General features: G+C 44.6%; 1 protein-coding gene across 2 annotated transcripts; it reads right to left on the minus strand.

The window, feature by feature from the left end:
• Positions 1–9,312: 9,312 nt before the first annotated feature.
• On the minus strand, positions 9,313–18,538 carry LOC119801816 (acylcarnitine hydrolase-like). Of its 2 annotated transcripts, none has more exons than XM_038312494.2 (12): positions 18,363–18,538; positions 17,573–17,643; positions 16,163–16,304; positions 15,397–15,530; positions 15,058–15,316; positions 14,198–14,296; positions 13,797–13,937; positions 13,608–13,688; positions 11,608–11,752; positions 11,110–11,247; positions 10,675–10,747; positions 9,313–10,254 (listed from the first exon to the last, which is right to left on the minus strand). In XM_038312494.2, exons 1-12 carry the CDS (start codon positions 18,405–18,407, stop codon positions 10,068–10,070), a joined length of 1,515 nt encoding a protein of 504 aa, XP_038168422.1. In that variant the 5' UTR covers positions 18,408–18,538; the 3' UTR covers positions 9,313–10,067. The 2 variants fall into 2 exon arrangements, with proteins under 2 accessions (XP_038168422.1, XP_038168421.1); XM_038312493.2 differs by having other exon boundaries at positions 17,433–17,643.
• Positions 18,539–21,696: the final 3,158 nt, after the last annotated feature.

A 21,696-nucleotide genomic window follows, 5' to 3' on the forward strand; every position in this document is an offset into this window, starting at 1 on the left:
CGCCCAATAGTCTGCTTTCCATTTTTAAATGTTTTCATTTTAATTTTTAAATTTTATATGTAAGGTTTTGCCTACATGTATGTTTAATGCACTTTGTGTGTTCCTGGTGCCCACAGAGGCCAAAAAAGTGTTGGATCCCTGGACCTAGAGTTATGGTTATGAGCTGCCATGAGGTCGAATGGAACTCAAGTTCTCTGTGAGAGCCACAGTGCTGTTAATCACTGAGCCACCTCTCCAGCCCCGATTTCATCTCCATGTTCTCTCTCTCTCGCTCTCTCTCTCTCTCTCTCTCTCTCTCTCTCTCTCTCTCTTTTCTTCCCTTCTTACCCCTGTCCCCAGTTCGTTTATTTAGGCAGATGTGACATACTTTGTTCATCAGCACGTGAACCACAGGCAGATGCTAGTAGGTACCCAGGCAAATGGTGGCACATATGGGGCTCAAGAGGCAGGCAGACAGGCTTACAGACCGGTGACACATACAGTTGGCTTGGTGAAGACATAGGCACCCAGCTTCAATTCATCAGCAAATCATTATTCAACAAAAAGTCTTTACCCATCTCAATAATGTCTCTACCATAACCAGTAAATATTTGGTCTTTTTTATTGGTGGCTTGTGGTTGAAATCAGTGTTCTGATGTCCCTGGGGCATGTCAGGCAGGACTGGGTAACCTCATGGAGATTTCTGAGGAGGGACAAATCTTCAATTAATTGTGAGAAGAGATTAGGGGCAGTAGCCCCTATGGAATTGGTTATGGAGGGTTGTTAAAATGGTAAATATTTTCCGGGTCAAATTATTTTCCACTCTTAACAAACAAACCTGGATATGAGGTTGCTCCCTCTTTGGATAATTTTTTTTCTCAGAAGAGAAAGGAGGAGGTAAATGGGCAAGGCGAAAAGGACCAAAGAGAGGTTTATAACTGGGAATTTAGTTCCCCTGTCAACCTCAGGATTTACTAGACTAATAATGACAGAATTAAATTCTTGGTGCCCCAGCAATGGAGGATATCTGCCCACTGGGAACAAAAGGTAGCCTGCAACAACTTCAAAAGCCAGGTGGTAGTAGCACACACCTTTAGTCCTGGCACTTGGGAAGCAGAGGCAGATGGCTCTTTGAGAGTTTGAGGCCAGCCTAGTCTACAGAGCAAGTTCCAGGACAGCCAGGGATATAAAATGAGATCTTACTTAACAACAACAACGAAATCAAGGTGTGATTAATTCTAGATGAGTCCTTGGCAGTTAGGACTCTGCTCCTTCCATGTGGGAATACATGATATGGAAGATGTGTTTGGAACCTGAATAGATATTTGCTAACAGATCCTTAGTCAAGGTTAGTGTGCTCTAGCTAAAACAGTAAGTTCAGCTTGTTATGACATGATCCCTGGGAGGAGGGGCCCTACCCAGTAGCTTAGTCAGAGGTGGCTATTGTCCCATTTGTGTGACTTCCTGAGTTTAAGCTATACTCCTGTCTATACATCACATAAAAATCTGAAGGGGCAAGGGATAATCAGAGCTGCTAGGGAAGGAGTAAGAGAGTGATTTACTGTTCAGGACAGTGGGGAGAGGAGGATTTTCTGGGTTTGAGGGAGCAAGGAGAGAGTGATGCAGCTTAACTGAACAAAGCCATGACAGGGGTTTGAGGTAGAGTGGCTTCGAGAGCTTGGCGATGGGTGGAAAATGACTTCAAAGCAACCATCTTAGTTAGGGTTCCTAATGCTGTGGGCAGACACCATGGGCACTGCAACTCTTACAAAGGAAAACATTTATGGGGACTGGGTTACAGTTTCAGAGGTCTAGTCCATTATTGTCACAGTGGGGAGCATGGTGGCAAGCATGACAGTGTGCAGGCAGATATGGTGCTGGAGAAGGAGCTGAGAGTCCTGCATCTGGATCTGAAGGCAGCAGAAAGAGACCAAGACACTCTGGCCAGGCTTGAGTATTTGAGAACTCAAAGCCCACCCCTGTGACACACTTCCTCTAACAAAGCCACACCCATTCAAACAAAGTCACACACCTTCTAATAGTGCTACTCCATATGTGCCCATGGGAGGGCATTTTTACTCAAACCACCACATCTTGTATTTATTCTTCTTTTCTACCACATTTTGTAGCTCCTCCACTTTGCACCTAAACAGGTCTTGGTACTTTGCATGGAGGGCAACTCATACCTTCACTCATGAAGTAGCTGGACCATTTACAATTCTGCCTGGACTGGGCTTTGTAGTTTCCCATGACCTTAATAACAGGACATGGTATCACCAAGGAATGCCTAAAAGTATCTCTCAAACTCCAGTCATGCTCTTTCTTACCTCGGTTATGGAGAAGCCATCTAATTTCCCTTTGATAGTCTGGCCAACCATTCTCACTAACATTGTATTCATAGACTGTTGACTGAAGGCATCAGGCACTCAAATAGACCAAGGGAAAAGTCATAGGGTCTAGTTTAGTAGAATGTTTGTTGTGTGTCCTGGCAGAAACACGCTCAACTCGGGAACTAAAACTTCCAGGTCATGGAAACAGGAAGTAAAACCTTTGCTAGTGTGTCATTTACAGGTGCCTGTGAGTGGTACCAGTCCCTTTTCTGTCCTTGACTCCTAGATCCATGAATCCTGAGTATGGGAGAAAACATACCAGACATTGGATGCAGATTCAGAACATATCCAGCCTTCTAGAAAACTCTGCCCCATCCCTGTAAGCCAATGGTTCTCAATATTCCTAATCTGTATCCCTTTAATACAGTTCCTCATGTTGTGGTGACCTCTAACCATAAAATAATTTTCAGTGCTATTTTATAACTGTAATTTTGTTACTGCTATGAATAGTAATGTTGCAACAGGGCCAGACCTTAGTAGGCCCCGCAATCTTAGCACAACTGACTCCATGGTGAAAATACTATTCAGACCATAAAACTCAGCACATAAACAGCACCACCTGCCAAAACTAAATCAAAGGCCTAATCCATCAAAGTCCATAGTTACGAGAAAGTCTCTACATGTACTACCTTGCTTTTTCAGCTTCTGTACTTCTGCTTCTGACTATTTCTGTTAACTGAAGTGTGTCAGCCCAGGACATGGTTTTGTGCTTAAAAAAAACTTGAGAAAGGCCTGGGGCTACTCTGGGATTTCGAGTACTTGGTGTAGTTGCCAGCTGACTAATAAAGACTTTCTATTGAATTAAATCCATATCCAAGCAATCTTCTTTAGTGAATATCCCACAACAGTGTAAATATGTGCAAATATGGATATATGCAGAATATCTGTTATGTGACCCAAAAGGGGCCACCCACATGTTGAGAAACACTACTCTAAAGTATTGTTTTCTACCCCTGAGCATCCCTCGGCCCTACAACTTCTTTAAAGGTTAAACACATTTGACTTACGACTCAGTGACTTGGCACTAGATCTGAACTCCAAAAATCTAATGTGATCATGTGAAGCCATGTTTGTAAATATCCGTTAAGTGTTTATTAAAAACAGCCAAATCTGGATGGCTAGGGTAAAACGCACATGACTACCTGAGTGTAGATCCCCTACATCCATAGACACCGTGGCCTACATCTCTAACCCCAGTGGTGAGGAGTAGGCACAGGTGGACCAGGGGCTCTCTAGTTGGCTACCAAAAGGCTTAACAGCAAGATCCAGGTTCAGTCAGAAAGTTCATCTAAAAAAATAAGGTGGGAAGTGATTAGAGATCACATCCTGGCATCAATCTCTTGTCTTCACATGTACCTATAAATAAAGGAAAAGATGCCTGCACACGATTGTACATACATACCACACACACACACACACACACACACACACACACACACACACACGCGCGCGCGCGCACGCGCGCCACATAAGTACAAGAATTTCTTAAGGAAACGAAACACATTGTGTGAAGTGACAGGCACGCTCTCATACGGGATTCAAGGCCAGGTCTCCTAGAGCAGCAAAAGTAACTGCATGGTTGCTGTGTTGGTTTGAATAAAAATGGTCCCCATAGGCCCATAGGCAGTAACACTATTAGGAAGTGTGGCCTTATTGGAGTAGGTGTGGCCTTGTTGGAGGAAATGTGCAGCTGGGGGCGGGCTTTGAGGTTTCAGAAGCTCAGGCCAGGCCTAGAGGTTCACTGTGTCTTCCTGCTGCCTGTGGATCCAGGTGTAGAACTCTCAGCTACCTCTCCAGCACCATGTCTGCCTATATTCAGCATATTCACTATATTTACTGTATTCGCCATATTCACTGTATTCACTGTATTTGCTGTATTCGCTGTATTCACTGTATTCACTCTATTCACTGTATTCACTGTATTCACTGTATTCACTGTATTTGCTGTATTCACTATATTCGCTACATTCACTGTATTCACTATATTCACTGTATTCACTATATTCACTTTCATGCTTCCCGCAGTGACAATAATGGACTAACCCCCTGAACTGTAAACCAGTTCTAATAAAACGTTTTCCTTTATGAGAGTTGCTGTGGTCATGGTGTCTCTTCACAGCAATAGAAACCCTAACTAAGACAGTTGCTTTGAAGCAGGGTTCAGGGCCATGAGACTGCAAGAGGCACCCGGAAAGCCTTGGAAGAGAAAGAAACATTGTGAGCTTGATGTGGTGGTTGCACACCGTAAGTTGCTCAGACTAATTAAGTGGTCCACCTGAAAAAAAAAACTGTTTTGTTTGTTTTTGAGACAGAGTCTCGTGGGGCTGGAGTCTGAAACATCCCTCACAGTTGCATGTACGAGCGCTCGATTACCAGCAGGTGGTGCTGTGTTGAGAAGGTTTCTAGAAGAAAGACTGCGTCCTGGGTGCTGCTATGATGCACACAGGGGCCTCAGGCTCCCACCACCTCAGACGGGGACTGGGACAGGGGCTGCTGCCCTGCTTTTTGTGCCATGATGGACCATGTGCCCCAAACCATGACCCCCCTTTTTTTCTTTTTGGTGTTCTGGTACAGTGATAGAAAAATTAACCAGCACAGTCTCTCTGGAGCTGAGGTTGACCTTGAACTTGCTATGCAGCTCTGACTGCCCTTGAATGTATCATCCACCTACTTTGTCCCCACTAATACAACAGTTATAGGTGTGTCCCCCTACACCTAACTAAGAGATTAATTTAATTGACTGTAGATTACTGCATATCTGGGGAACATTGGGGCTCAGTGATAGAGCCTGATCTGTTCAAGTTCTTTTATGTTCTATTGGGCAGTAGTTAGGTGTTGGGGCACTGCTCCTGGCAGGGAATAACCCAGCTCTCATGGGCCTCAGGGGTGTGGATTGTAATAAACAGTTCCCCTTCATGTATTTGTCTCTTCAACACTTGGTTTCTCTTCCTGCTTCTCTACCATGCTGTGAGGCAGCCTAGTAATGCTGAATTCATTCATGTGAATGGTAGAAGCCACCTTGGAATTTGGTCTTCCAAATTGTGAGCTAGAAGAAACTCTTTCAAAGTTGCAGCTTCACATTTTTATAGCAACAGAAATGAGTGAGCAGAGTGTCACAAAAAGATTCATTTTTAGTTGTGTGTGTGTATATCTCTGTGTGTGCGCGCGAGTGCCCATGAGGGCAGAATCACGCAATGGATCTCCTGGAGCTGGAATCACGGGCAGTTGTGTGAGCCCACTAATTAAGGTGCTCAGATTGGAACCTGCTGCCTCTAGAGCAGCAGCAAGTACTTGCATCTGCCTGCTGAGCCTTCTCTCTAGCCCTTAATGATTAGGCCATGGGATCTTGTTTCCTCATCTGTTATGTGAGGACACAGAGAGGGGTGACCCCTCAGAACCAGAGACCACAACCTCACTGGAAGTGAGGCTTGCTATACCATGACCAGGGCTCCTATCCTCCAGACCAGGTAGCAGTAAACTCTGTGTAAGTCAGACAGTGAATGGTTCACGTGTGGCAGCAGCTGGAATGAGCAAGGACACTGGACGTCTTGTGTCTGGTTTTGCTATCGGACAACTAGAAGCTATAAAAGCGTGGATGACAGTGAGAGATGGGCAAGGGGTCCTGTCATTCTGAAATGGGGAATGCTCTCAAAAGGACAGCCCTAGGAAAAGAGGGCCAAAAGAGCCAGAAAAAGGAGTGAGAAAGTGGGAAAAATAGAGGCGAGGAAGGGACCTGGACCAGGGAGAGTATGGAGTAAGGCAAGCATCCTTTGGGAGCATATCTGTTCACAACTTCCTAGGGAAACTTACGGTGTGTACGGCAAGAGCAGGTTCCTGGAAGACTTGGTAGTAAATTCCGTGCAGGATGTGCATTGAGTGTTGGCTAAAGGAGGAATGAAGAGAGATGAAAGACGATGTAAGTGTTGGAGCTGCCTTAGCCCTAGTGGGGCGTGTGGATGACTCAGACTTACCCCAGCTGCACTCAAGTCTGCATCTCTGACAGAGGGCACTGGTGTTCTATGCGCTTCCTGATTACAGATTCGTGTCTGAAAATGTTCATAACAGCTTTATCAAAGATTACAAAAAAAATATCTAGGCTTGGTGTTGCTTTTCTCTAATTCCAGTAGTTAGAAGGTAGAGGCATAGGATGGAGTTTGAGGTCAGCTTGGACTACATAGTGAAATCCATCTTGGAAAAAAAAGCTGAGAAATGGAAGCCACTCAGATGATAATGGACTGAACCTCTGAAACTGCAAGCAAGCCACCCCAATTAAAGAGCTGCTGTGGTCATGGTGTAAACCCCAGCTAAGACAGGCACTTTCCCTCCCTGTCACCTGTCCCCTCTACTAGTTTACTCCTCCATTGTCCCTTACCACCAACGTTCTCAGTCTCTGACTCTCAGACCCCAGACCTCACCTCCCTGTTATGGAGTCTTGGCACAGGCACAGAATGGGAGAAGAGGAGTCCACAGGCCACAACGTTCAGGAAACGGTTAGAGTGGCATTTTTACTCCCTAGGTCTGAGTCTGTGTTGCAATGGATACACCATGTTTCCCATCAGGAAGCTATTTCAGGCCTTGTCCACTCAGGAATTTGTACCCACAGAGGTGTAGGGAAGAAGCTGGTTGGGAGAAGGACAAAGTGGTAGCTGCAGGGGAGCTGGGCTGTTTAGACAGAGGAGAACCAGTATTTAGCAGGTGGTGGAAGCCATATCTGTTGGGTTTGCTCACTCTTTGGTTCCCCGGGAAGGCACAGCATGGCCTCTGGAGCCATTCCAGATACCAGAAACCCGTACCCAATCTAGAGTCACCATATTTATGATCCTCAGAGTCACAGATCAAATGTGTACAGATCTTTTGTAATGGAGAGCAGGGAGCAGAAAGCTGGAACTGAGATTCTGGATTTTCTAAGGAGGTGTGTGTCGAGTGTTCGGATGGAGAAGGGGCAGGCGTTTGAGTATTTGATTTAGGCATTAGAACCTGGGGATGCCTTGAGTGTGTCCTCTGGGGTTTGGTATTGTTGACTTTTCTTTATCATTTGATTCTACAAATTTTTATATTTTTCTCTTGATTTCACTCAGGAAAGTGTAATCATCAGTCAGTAGCATGTTGTTTATCCCTACTAAACTGTATGTCTTCTATAGTTTCTCTTACTGTGGATTTTAGGATCTTATTCTATTGTGATCAAATGGATGTAAGTATTTCAATTATCCTGTATTTCTTAAAACTTCTTGTGCGTCCCAATACATAACCTATTTTGTAGAAAATTCTCACAGGCTTCCAAGAATGCACACTTTGTAGTGTTTAATGGGGCATTTTGTGGGTGTCTATGAACTCCACTAGATCTTTAATGCAGATGTTACTCTGTTTTCATGGGGAACTTTTAAAAGTGCTTTTCCCCTGTCCATTTTTTACTTTATACCGTGGCTCGTGTGGTGGCAGCTCCTACTGAGAACAATTTTGCAGTCATTTATCCACCTGACAAACATTTTTAGGCCTGGTTGGTTTCAACACCAGAACTCTCTGGACTTTCAGAGCTTAGGATAAAGCTGAGATACTGAGCCATGAACAGGAGTTTCAGAATCCCAGAGAACCCTGTCAGGATTGACCAATGAGTCAGGAGATCCCGCTTGGCTAGGAAAGACTTCATGGATGGAACTGGATGGATGTCTACTTTAGACAGCCAGCAATGCTACCCAAGAATCTGGTTCCATCTCTCTAGTCTTCAAAAATATGGAGTATTCAGAGCCTGGCAAAAAAGGCCTTCCTTCTCAGGGCTTTTCTGAATGTTTCCACTGAAATGGTACAACCCTGGCTGTGCCTGACTCCTCCCATCAGCAAGGCAGTGTCTCCCTTCAAATTGTCTGTGCTCCCAGTCCTGTCCCCGGGCAGATGCTCTCTCTTTCCTCAATTTCCCGACTGAAGGAACAGCTGGCCTATGGCAGATGACTGTCCCAGCTCTTCTAAGACCAAAGGCATGGAGCTAGATTCTTTGTATTATCTGAACAGTAGTCTGATGTTCTTAATCATTGGTAGCAGGAGCCCAGTACTGAGCTCAGGCAAGAGTGGGAGAATCTGGCACCAGCCCTCCGGGAGGGTATCCTTCTCTGCCCATGGTGTCCAGAATGGACAATGTGACCCCCAAAGGTCATGCTGTCCTGGGGTTGCTCTTCCTTGCACTGGATTTTTAAAAAGGGGGAGTTTGCCAACCTGAGAAAACTTGGCTTGTTGGGCGAGCTGATCAGAAATAAGGGGATATGATACGTCAGGATCTCTAGCACAAAGGATCTGGGCTCTTAACAACAGAGAGAAAACGTTTTGGGACAATTTAGGAAGACTGAGCAGAATTCGGCACCCTTGTATAATGACATAAAGTAAAAGGGAGGGCATTTATTAGAAAGGCCAAAATGTTTAGTAAAGCAAAGAGGTAAGAATGGAAGGTATGTCTATGGACAGTCAAGGGGAGAGCGTTATCACAGGGAACAGGAGGTTTCAGTGGAGCTGTGGAAGTCAGAAGGACAACCCCATATGTGGGCATGTGCTCAGAGAGACAGGGGACAGAACCTCTATTCAATATGTATGGACCTTCTGGCACCCCCGCCCTGCTATTAGGACTCACCCCATAGACAAACATCTTCATAGATGATTGATCTGTGCCAGTGTGGGAGTTTCCATGTCTACAGAACTCCTGGAAATCAGCAGGCACACAGTAACCAACCTAGTTCTCCTGGACATATCTCCCCCCCCACACACACACATGTGCCACACACATACATACATACACACACTCCCAGGCTTGAGGAGATAAAAGATACCAAATCCTACATCTAATACAAAATTGTGCCATTAACTACTTTGGTAAGGAAATAAGTGAATGAGGTTGGATGATGGGAAGGGGAAGAAAAAAAAGAAATTGATATTGACAAATGAACAAATTATCTTAAAATAATTTGTAGGTGATATTTTATTTACAAACACAATTTGTAGAGTCACTTTTAGATGTTTTCAGATTCAAAGACTGAATTGGAGACCTTTATGTGCTGTGTTTTGAAAGTGTCTATGAGTCATATTTCTATATTGAAACTTAGGCTCCAATATGATGATGTGAAGAGTTAGGTCTATTGGAGGCCTGGGTCATAAGAACTACTAATTATCCCATCACACACAAGGTATTGTCTTTGGGTCAGAGAGCTAGTCAACAAAATACAGCACACCTGTTGGTATCTTATTCTTGGACTTCAAGGTCTCTAAAAGTATGAACTTGATGAGAGAGGGCACGTGCTTTTGATACAGCCCACAGTATGATATGGGTTCCTTAAAAAACCCATAACAACATTCTCCAAAGCTTCTTCACTTAAAGAGGGTTTTGGTCTTAGAGAAGAGGATAGTGAGGATGAGAGAGGAGGCAAGGAAAGAAACAAGAGACCTAGTCCCAGTGGGGTGTGAAAAGAGATGGGTACTTTGGGACTCACAAATCCATACTGTTATGGGAACATTTATTGAGTGGGTCTAACAAAAGATGACCCAGAAGGAGAGAGTCACATACAGAGGAGTCATGATAAATGTAGAAGAACAGACAAGTGTAGAGGTTGTGAATGTTTTGTGAATGTTAGGATCAATCCAGGTCACTCAGTATGTTTTGGGAAACTCAAGGTGACCCCATCAGCAGCCAGTGCTACACACCATTCCTCACACAGGGCACTATAACTCTTTGTGCATGTTCTGAGATTTCTTTAGCTCCTGGATCTTCTGGGGCAGAGTCTGTGTCCAGAACTGCAGCCTTCTGGCCTTCAGGGCTCGGCCCACAGCAGGCTGGAGGTCCAGCTGCAGGTACTGCTCATCATTGTCCATCATGGGCCAGTAGGGTAGATCCTCGCTGTTGGGGTTCCTGTGGATATGCCAGCCAGGGGGGAAGGGTGAGTGATCCAATAACTGACCCCCTGATTTGGGTCAGGCAGTAAAACAATTAGGCCAGTGGTTAATGTGGCTGTTGGGACAGGTGTCCTGATATAGGGACACAAGTGTCACCCACTGGTTTCTGCTCCATGTGGGGGAAGACTACCTGACCTGTTTTATGTCTCCCTCTGAGAGGTAATACCTAAAGAAGAGTCCCATAGCACTATGGCTCATGAGATGTCACTGAGATGACCAGTATCTGACACCTACAAAGTATCTGTATAAAGGTGCTATGAAGTAAAGCAGACCCTATCATGTGATGAAATGTCCATGCATGCTAAGGCCTCCATCCAAAAGGGAGCCCTAGAGAGGGACCCACACCTGGAAGGTTGAGGGCGGGGCATGTTCTCACCCATGTCTTGCAAAGTTGGCCCAGTACTTCATCATCCTCCTGTTCAGTAGCTCTTCCTCCTCAGTGAGGTCAACTGGAGTCATTAGAAAGACAAAGGTCCAAGTATTTGCTACCTCATGCAAGTGCCAACTCATGCTTCAGATTTACAATCCTAATTGTCATCTGACTCCAAACTATTGGTTTTGCTACCTCCCTTCTTCACTATATACAGTATCCAAGATCCATGAAAGCCTCTAATTGAATTCTTGACCCCATTACAGGTTAGACTGGGATGGGTCCAGATTCTAAATCAGATATTTTTATATCTATATCATTTATATAATCTGTATCTGTAGCTATATCTATACAGGTTTATTCATGGAATGAGAGCTTAAGAGTCCCTCAGAGAGTCATCTGGTACCTTATTCAGCTCAAGAAAAATAAGGAAAGACTCACGTTTCACACCCCAGAAGAAGGTCCCAAAAACAAAAGGAACCTCATCTCCATGGTCAGCCTTCACGTGGGGTGGCCTTACTTGCTTGACAAAGGTGGGCTGATGTTGGAACTCATAGAAGTATACAGGAGCATGGAAACCTGGAGGTAAAGACAGATGGTGACTTAGTCGGTCCCTTACCTGGAACTTTTCTGATGCATGATTGGTGACAAGAAACCTTGATGAAATGTTACCTGGAATCATAAAAGTTAAGTGGCAGAGGGAGCTTTAGGTTGGAGTTCTAGCTGTGGAAAAACCCTTGGTTAAACTGTGTCCGTGGCCTTCCCAGTTGAGTGGTTTTGTCAAGTCAATAAAGTACGTGACCCATTTTCTCTTCTGTACCTACATGCCACTCTATTAAACTAGACATGGGGTGACCTGGAACCACGCTGCTCCACAGTACTCACCCATGAGCCACATCTCTGAACTGCTCCCCTAAGCCTTGTTACAGATGTACTCACGTTGAAAATGTGCTACTTGGAGTGCAGGGATCACAAATATGAAGTCTCCCATCATCTCTCTGAACTGTATTTGGAGAGCTTGGGGATCCTCAGTATCCCCCATGTACTCTTTCATTAGCAGGTCGCTACACTCAGGAGGCAGCACCTACACCAAGGGGAGCCAGAAGAATGAGGTTAGGCAGGCAACATCCTTTGACTGGGAAAAATGGGCCCTGAGATGAGATAGGGTGTGGGCAAAAAGGTTCAAGCTCAACTTTTTGATGTTGGGCTCTCTTCTGTATATTATTAATATATTTTTTATTATCATTGGTTAAGAAAGAAGCTCTTTTGGCCTATAGCAGGACAGAGTATAGCCAGGCTGGAAGAGATATAGAAAGAGAGTAGGTGGAGTCAGGGAGACACTGTGTAGCTGCCAAAAGAGACAGATGCCAGAACTTTAGTGGGTAGGCTACAGTCTCATGGTTATACACAGAATAATAGAAATTGGTTGATTCAAGATTTAAGAGCTAGTTAGAAATATGCCTGAATTATTGGCTGAGCAGTGTTGTAATTAATACAGTTTCTGTGTGATTATTTGGGCCAGGGTGGCCAGGAAATAAAAGCACAGTCACCATCTACAAAATGGCACACAAATGTGGGACAACTATACCCACATAAAAAAATGAGAAAGCTTGGGAAGGAATTCTAGACACAAAAGAACAGAGCCAAGTGCAGTTTCTTGATAGCCACATTCTTTTTCAAATAGGTTTGGTTTGCTGATTGCATGCAGAGGCATGGCTCCTTTGAGAAATGGCAGCTTCTTGGTTCATGCTGGTAGCATGAACTCTGGCTCTTTCGGGAGGTCCTGAACTTAAATGGAGTTTGTGAGCATTGTGTTACTAGTTGCTCAATGGCAACATAGACCCACTGTGTCCCTGGTGCTGGGGTGGTGTGCATTGCTCACAGAGGTAGTGAACATGCCTCTGCCATGTTGAACTGGGCAGAGTGAACAGGCAGGGCCACAAACAAAATAGACCTCTAAATGGGTCAAAGTGTTGGGTAAACATACATGGGCTTAAGGGGGAGAGAAAAAAGAATGTAGACACTTATAAAAAGTAAATGGTTAAAAAATAAAACAATATCTTTAAAGCAACAGTAAAAGTAACATAAAAGAGTATAGACAGTCATAGATGAAAGGAGTAATGAAAACAAGCCATGTAAAGATGGAATATACACAGAGTCTGGAATATGTATATTATTGTGTTTTCTTTGAATCTTTTGACTGCATAGAGACATTTAATTCTGGGGGCTGCTAAGTTAAACCAACATAAAGATATCTTGACTTCAAAATTTGGGTCTAAGGATATGTTGTTTTGAAAAAGAGGTTCTGCTTTTGTTTCCACAGATTCCTGTGGATTCCTTCCAGGCTAAAGTGGTTTGATGGAGCAAGAGCCCCTGAATGGTCTCCATGAATCCTAAAAATACTTCACCCAACAAACCACAGGAAGCAGTTTGGAGAAAACAATGCCCAAATTCCCAAAATGATTGTTTATAAATGTTTGTTTTCATTTAAGGGGGGATATTTAAAGGGGAATACTTTGTTTTGGTATGGATCTTGTTCTATTGATAAAAATTTAAGGCTGACTTTCTTACACTGTATATGTGAGTTTTGCTCTTGTTTAGGGTATTATATATTTGTGCATCTCATTTAAAAATGTAATGTATAATTAAATATTATAGATTAGTAGATGGTTATCTGTAATAGTTAAACTGTAGTCATGATAGTTAGGTTTCCTAGATGTTCAGGGATAAGCATAAGATAAGCATGAGAAGTCATAACTAATAAGAGGTCTTCATGTCATGATTTGGGATCTGGTCAGTGGCTTCCAAAAAAGAAAAAACCACTCCAAGGTGACCCCACACAGAATCACACATATATACTGACCTTTATTAATAGGGATACTGTTTGAGAAGGAGATATGAGGGACTTCTCTATATAGACAACGTCAGAAGTATCTCACCAATTGTGCTGTTGTTTTCTTCATAACAGTCTCCAGGTTCTCTTTGGTTATTTCCTTTATTTTCCAGACATTTTCTATAGCCTGGGAGGCAAAAGACAAGTCTGGAAGACTTGGATTAAAGATGCATGGAGTTCCCACTGCTTAACATATGAGTCTCTAGGCTCCCAGAATATTGGAAGTGAGCCTCACCACAGGGATGATCCAACCATACTCATCATTGTTGACACCAATGATGCTGGGGACAGGGTGAAAATTCCCAGAAGCCAACAACTCTTGGGGATGCCTGGGGAAGAACTCTCCATCCACCACAGCAGGGATGGCCGGAAAGACCTGAGGGGCATTAAAAGTCAGTGCTGAAGGTCAGTGAAATAATATGCTGATCCACTGAATTACTTTCACCATTTTCTCAGTTCTCGCTAGTTTCAGTGTGTTCCGCTCACTCTGGATGAGAATCTACACTTAGAACAGTCTATCTTGGTGTTCATATTGTACATAGAACTAAAAGAACACAAAGTCATAGAGATGAGGTATTTGTCTCAGAGTCCCACATCTTGTTGCCCAGGTCCTTCCAGACACACAATTCTCCCCACCTTGTTAATGGCCAGAACTTCTGCTTCACTTTTGCCTCTCAGACAGTACACTAGGGCCTCTGAGTCCATGGCTTCACATCCAGACAAGTTGGCCACCGTCTATAAGGGAACAAGCAGGGAGAAGAGCTTTCTCAATTTCAACTCAATGCTATTGCCCCAAAATACAACACTATAGTGTGTGTTGTGTGTGTATTGGAATAAATATAAAATTGTTCCCAAGTCCCATAGCCCATAGGTGACATAGCAAGCAATACCCATTATACCTGCATACTTGTTTCATTTTTCTTTAGGGTAGTTTTGTTCTCTCCACCCATCTCTCTGGGTTTTGTGTATGAGAGAAAGAGCAAGTTTGCTATAGTTCTTATGTGAATGTTAGAGGACAAAGTCTCATTCACTGTTCCCTGTATTTGAGACAAGGTGTCTTCTTGTTATGGTGCTGCCTGCACTAGCTGAGCTGCCCTGTTAACATCCAGGGATTTTCTAGTCTCTTCCCCCCACCCCAAGACCACAGGAACATTGGAATTACAGATACATGCTACTATCTCCAGCCTCCGGTTCCGGGGATTTGAACATAGGACCTAGGCTTGCACTCCAAGCACTTTAAAAATCCCGCTGAACCATCTCCCTAGCCCTTGCACACTCAATTTTGCCAGTGGTCGATGCTGCTAAGGACAGTTTTGCTGTCCACAGAACATACTCAGCCTGTAGAAAGCAGAGACATGGATCCTAAACCATGAGCCTTTCAGAAACAAACGAAGAGACATCCTTCCCTAGATTCTTGTATTCTCCACTGAGTACCATAGTGCCAGAGGACAGTACTGTGGCAGTAGATAGAGCATTGAAGGAGTTAGGGCACTTACTTGGTGAATCACCTCAGAGGAGCTGGAGATGAAACCAGGCAACACGGCTACTCCACTCTGCATGATGGCTCTGTGGAAGAGTCCTTTGGACAAGGGGGACACAACATGTGAAGACACACTTATGCCACCTGCTGACTCACCAAAAATGGTGACCTGGTCAGGGTTGCCTCCAAAGTGGGCGATGTTCTTCTGAACCCAGCGTAGGGCAGCCACTTGGTCCAGGTAGCCCCAGTTGCCTCTGGCGTGCTGGTCTCCAGTGCTGAGAAGTGGGAGGGACATGGATCAAAGGGCTGTCCAGTTCTTCTCAGCTGCCATTGCCCCAACCAGCCCTCGTCTCACCTGAAGAATCCCAGGACACCCAGACGGTACTGGATAGTGACCACCACCACATCCTCAATGGCTGCCAGCATGGACCCATCATACATGGAGGCCATTCCTACAACCAGAGCACCACCATGGATCCACACCATCACCTGGAGAAGTCAAAAGAGATGCCACGAAGCTGCTAGGCAGTCCAAGCTCTGCAGAATTACTTACTGGAATATCAACTTCTGTGCCTCTGTGCAGCTGCACAAATACATGCAAATCCTCAGGACTTCAGGGCCTTAGTCATAGGCGGGTTCTCTAGTAGCCCTAGTCCCCATCCCCATCATGTATCTCAGTTTGAATTAATGGCTCTGTGTATACAGTAATGTCATCATTTCTCAGGCTCTTCATAGTGGAACAAATAGGTGTGTCTCCATGGATATCTCTCTAGATGAAAAACGGAAAGGATCATCAACTTTCACTGACACAACAGATAACCCAGAAGTAGAAGAGGGTGACTCACAATGATGAGGTCTTGAGCAGGCAAGTGGATCTGCAGGGCTCAGGTTGTAGAATGAGTCGAGCTAGAGCCTTTGATGGCTCAGTGCTCCCGTGCTACATGTCCCATACCCAGTTTTCAACTACATAGTGTGACTGAGAAGGCCCCTTTTTTGACCCAAATAGGGCAAGGCTTTTCAATAGAGTTCACACTGCAATAGAGCTCATGTTGCTTTTGTCCCTTCTCATCATCTTGAAAAACAAGTCCTCTCCCCAAGGTGACCATGACATGATGACTCACAGGCAGGTTAGAGCCCTCATGGGCACGAGCAGGTGTGTAGATGTTGAGATACAGGCAGTCCTCAGACATAGAGATGGGAGGCGGGTTCATTTTTAGCTTCTTTAGGCCCTCTGAATTCATCATATCAATATTTTGCAGACAACTGTCACAAAAGGGAGACAGTTATTCCAAGAGATGTATGGTGGTCAAAACCAAATGTGAGTCTGGATTTTTCCAAGGCATTTTCAGGTGCTGCTTTTCATGGTGCCCTGTTAATTCATATTCCCACTCTGAAGTCTCTTCCCACCGAGATAATGACCACAAGCTTCCTGAAAGCTGGGGTGAAGCCAGATTTCTAGGGACCCCTCCAGCTAGATAGGGCCTGGATGTTATTCTTTCTGAGTCTGGGATATAGAGACTTCTAGATGTCTCTACGGAAATGATTGGCTGCATGTGATGACATTTACTGAATTGTATAAGAATAGAAAAATGACCTGAGCGATAGCAGGCTTGAGAGAATTTTCTACTCTCTGTTTCTGGTTATGGATGGGATGTGACCAGCTCCCGTAATTTTCCTGCACTGTGAATTCCCCAGCTTCATAGGCTGTAACCCGAAGCCTATAATAGTAGCTTTCTTCGCTAAGTTGCTTTTCTTGGTGTAGCAGCAGAAAACAAACTAAGGTTGCAATATTGGAGTGTTGTCGTCCACAGGTACTAGAGGAATCAATGGACAATATTGTTCAAAGGGCAGTGAGAAATCCTTCACCCCGTGTACAGACCCTCAGGGAGCTTCTTTTTCCTATTCTGTCTCCAGAGGGAATTAATTACATATCCTTGTTCCTTGATCAGTGGCACTTGGCCCTATAGGTTGTCCCAGTGACTAAGGACAGAGTAGCAAGTATGCGTCATGCTGTCTTTACTCTTCAGGACCTGAAGTGAATTCTACTGGATTCATGGGGCTCTCTGGTTAATAAGCCTCACAGCTCATTCCTAGAGATTCTTCCCATTGTGGCAGAGCACACTGGGCTTAATTTGGATCTGTGAACAACTTTATTTTTGTTCCTTTCTACAGTGCCTGCATCTAACTCTCTACGGTGCCAAGCTCTGTCCCAGGAGCTGGTACAGTTGTTCTACTCAACCTTAGCACATGCATCAGAAAATTGGATGGTGGACTCCCCACACTGGGAGGAAACTGCTGTGGAGCTGAGATGGAGGAAAGACTTCAGCATGGCTCAGGGCTCAGAGCAAATTTTTACCCCAGGGCCAGACATCCTCTGGGTACAGAACTTACATGGCTGGATAGGAGGTCCCATCTCTCACACCACTCCATGGTTCAGGGGCTTTAGGGGGTGCAAAGCGCAGTTGCCCTACAGGTGGCTTGGCAAAGGGAATTCCCAGGAAGGTGTGGACACCAATTTTGCTGTCACTCACTCTGATGAGGCTGCCTCGGACCTGGCCTGTCTGTGTGTTTCTGATGGGGCTGCCCTCTGATGAGTCCTGACCTGGGTGGAGAGATGGCATCAGGGTTAATTTTGTGCAATCAGTTGCCAGCAGATCGTGGGAGATCCCATCTCACTGTTACCAGGGCACAAAAGACAGGAACCCAGGACCTCCTAGTTCAGCTGTGGGGTGTGAGTGTGGGAACTTCCCTATCCCTCAGAGCCAGGAACCTTTCCTATTGCCTTTGAAGGGAGTCGGAGCATTTTTCTGGCCAAAGAGGTCACATAATCATAGATGCCATACAAATTCATGATCATTGCCATTTTTTTCTGGCAGTATTTCTCTGTGTAGACCCAACTGTCCTGGAACTCACTTTGCAACCAGGTTGGCCTTGAACTCACAGAGATGGTTGTCATTCTTATCCAAAGGTCAATAGTAGCTGCAGTCATAGCCGTACACAGAGGGAAAAATTCCTTCAGCTAACTTTTCTTTGAATTGTCTAGATCTCCCCAGAGCACCTTACACTACTGAACTGTCTCCTCAGTATCGCTCAGTCCAAGAGTGATCTTGGACATCTCTTGCCCTCTGTATGCTAGTGGGCCCACAAAATCTGTGGACTTTGACCAGGGGATTGGGAGGCCCAAGTTTCCCACACTTTTATACATCATTTCCATCACCCATCCTTCCTCCCACCTTTTCTCTCAGAAGTTCAACCTCTGACATGCAGACTCTGGCAGCTCTGTCTCTAGTCATTCCCCATTGCCAGCTTAGTGAGCCTCACCCTGAACATGGAGGAGGAGGAGCAGGAGCCCAAAGACCGCAGCATTCAGCCAGCTATGAAGCTGGTTCAGTGACATGATCAGCTCTCAGGCCTGAGTTGGTGCTGCTATGTAGGATGGCCACGTTTGATGAACAGGAAGCAGAAACTGTGTGGTTTGCCCAGGCAGGAATTTAAATCAAAGGGAAGTAGGAGGGAACTTGGTGTGTTGGGGCAAAGTCCTCGTAGGAAAAATGATTAGTCAGAAATGACAGGAGCCAATGGCCTGGGGGCAGGGCAAGGTCACTGCATTAGTCTGGGTTCTCTAGAGCAGCAGGGCTTATGGAATGCATCTTTCTATATAAACATAGAGAAATGGGATTTATTAGAATAACTTAACAGGTTATGGTTCTACTAATTGAACAGTGACTGGTTATGGATAGAAAGTCCAAGAATCCAGAAATTGCTCAGTGCATGAGTTTGTATGTCTCATCTGGTTGTCAGTAGATTCTGAAATCCCAGAGAGGTAGGCTCTAATGTCAGTGAATGAATGAACTCTCTAGCAAGTTTAGAGCAAACAGGCAAAGAGCCACATCCTCTGTCTCCCATGTTCTTATAGATGCTTCTAGCAGTTTGACTCATATTAAAGGTATATCTTCTTACCACAATATCTGGATCAAATGCTTATGTCTTCCTACCTCAAATGTCCAGAGAAGAAGTAAATCCACCCACTTCACACTATCATAAAACCCCTCACAGGTGTGCCCTCCATTTCTGGATTCTCTAAGGCTCCACTTCCTCACTATTCCCATGGCTTCTTACATGCTGCTACATACTGTAAACTCTTATTTCAGGATTTTTAAAGTTGTTCATCTGACATGGTTTCCTGCAGAAAGCTTTGTCTCGCTGTTAAAAAAGTCTTGTCTATTTTGTGTGTATGAATAGATCTCTGCCTATATGCTTTCTTATGGACACGAGAGCTGCAGAAAAATACTGCAGGCTCAATTAGATGTGTGAATGCTTGTGGCCACAGCATGCTTGTTTCTGGTCTTGGATGACTGAGTTTACTTGTTCCACATGTCTTGGTAATAGCTCAGCTGCTATTACAACTAGCTACCTCGGCATAGGATTTGTCTCTGGGTTTTCTGGCCACTGAATCTGATATAATGACAGAGAAAGTATTTTTATGCTGTTCTACCCAGTTAAGGATCAAAGCAGCTAAGGAATTGGGTATGGCTAAGAATCTGTAACAAAAACTTAACTTAAAACTTTGGACTCCAAATTGAAGCTACTCTTAAAAGCAACACAGGAAGTGGTCTCCTGTGCCCAAAAGTTGTAGAGTACTTAGCCCCAGCAGCACAGACATTAAGGGCAACATTGAATAAATGGGACCTCCTGAAGCTGAGCAGCTTCTGTAAAGCAAAGGACACTGTCACTAAGACAAAAAGGCAGCCTACTGACTGGGAAAAGATCTTCACCAACCCCGCAACAGACAAAGGTCTGATCTCCAAAATATATAAGGAACTCAAGAGACTAGACTTTAAAATGCTAATTAACCCAATTAAAAAATGGGGCACTGAACTGAACAGAGAATTCTCAACAGAAGAAGTTCGAATGGCCAAAAGACACTTAAGGACATGCTCAACCTCCTTAGCAATCAGGGAAATGCAAATCAAAACAACGTTGAGATACCATCTTACACCTGTCAGATTGGCTAAAATCAAAAACACTAATGATAGCCTTTGCTGGAGAGGTTGTGGAGTAAGGGGTACACTCATCCATTGCTGGTGGGAATGCAAACTTGTACAACCGCTTTGGAAAGCAGTGTGGTGGTTTCTCAGGAAATTCGGGATCAACCTACCCCAGGACCCAGCAATCCCACTCTTGGGAATTTACCCAAGAGATGCCCAATCATATTACAAAAGCATTTGTTCACCTATGTTTATAGCAGCATTATTTGTAATAGCCAGAACCTGGAAACAACCTAGATGCCCTTCAGTGGAAGAATGGATGAAGAAAGTGTGGAATATATACATATTAGAGTACTACTCGGCGGTAAAAAACAATGACATCTTGAATTTTGCATGCAAATGGATGGAGATAGAAAACACCATCCTGAGTGAGGTAACCCAGGCCCAAAAAGATGAACATGGGATGTACTCACTCATAATTGGTTTCTAGCCATAAATAAAGGACATCGAGCCTATAATTCGTGATCCTAGAGAAGCTAAATAAGAAGGTTAATCCAAAGAAAAACATATCGTTATCCTCCTGGATATTGGAAGTAGTCAAGATTGCCGGACAAAAAATGGGAACTTGGGGGTGGGGTGGGATGGGGGGTTGGGGACATAGGGAGAGAAAAGTATGAAGTGGAGGATGGGGAGAGCTTGGGGGAATAGGATGGTTGGGATATAGGAAGGGTGGATATGGGAACAAGGAATTATATATCTTAATTAAAGGAGCCATTCTAGGGTTAGCAGAGACTTGACTCTAGAGGGGTTCCCAGGTATCCAGGAAGATGCCCCCAGATAGTTCCTTGGGCAGCTGAGGAGAGGGAGCCATAAATGTCCAGATCCTACTGCCATACTCATGAATATCTTGCATATCACCATAGAACCTTCACCTGGCGTTGGATGGAGAAAATGACAGAGCCCCACATTGGAGAACCAGACTGAGCTCCCAAGGACCCGATGAGGAGCAAAAGGAGGGAGATCATGAGCAAGGAAGTCAGGACCGTGAGGGGTGCGTTCACCCATTGAGACGGTCGGACAGAACTAACGGGAGACCACCAAGTCCAGTTGGAATGGGACTGATGGAACAGGCGACCAAACCGGACTCTCTGAATGTGGCTGATGGTGGAGGAGGACTGAGAAACCAAGGACAAGGGCGATGGGCTTGGACTCTACTACATGGACGGGCTCACTGTAAGCCTTGTCAGCTTGGTTGCTCACCTTCCTGGACTTAGGGGGAGTTGGGAGGACCTTGGACTTAACAAAGTGAAGGAACCCTGATGGCTCTTTGACCTGGAGAGGGAGGGAGTGGGGGTATGGGTGGAAGGGAGGGGAGGGAAGGAGGAGGAGGAGGGGAGAAGATGGAAATCTTTAATAAAAAATGAGAAAAAAAAGCAACACAGGGTCTGCCACCACCTTAGTTAAGTACAGCCACGTGGGCAGACACCATTTTGATTAAGGCTGGAGAAGAGGGAGGTCATATGACTTTACTACCATCTTAAATAAAGGTGACCGTATGGTGTGGGCCCATCAAGGAGATAAGAGATCTCCAAGATATTTTGGGTTAGTGATAGATTTCTGCATGATAATTCCTATCCTGTACTAGAAACAAGGTTTATGAAAGATGG

The sequence above is a fragment of the Arvicola amphibius genome, chromosome 15 (assembly GCF_903992535.2).
Source record: "Arvicola amphibius chromosome 15, mArvAmp1.2, whole genome shotgun sequence".
Lineage (NCBI taxonomy): Eukaryota > Metazoa > Chordata > Mammalia > Rodentia > Cricetidae > Arvicola > Arvicola amphibius.

Coding starts and splice junctions, on each gene's coding strand:
- LOC119801816 (XM_038312493.2), bottom strand. CDS start 18,438: ATGTCACTGAACCAGCTTCATAGCTGGCTGAATGCTGCGGTCTTTGGG. Junction 16,305..17,432: donor GGGACCTCCTATCCAGCCAT/GTAAGTTCTGTA, acceptor CTTTTGTGACAG/TTGTCTGCAAAATATTGATA. Junction 14,297..15,057: donor CCTCTGAGGTGATTCACCAA/GTAAGTGCCCTA, acceptor GTTCCCTTATAG/ACGGTGGCCAACTTGTCTGG.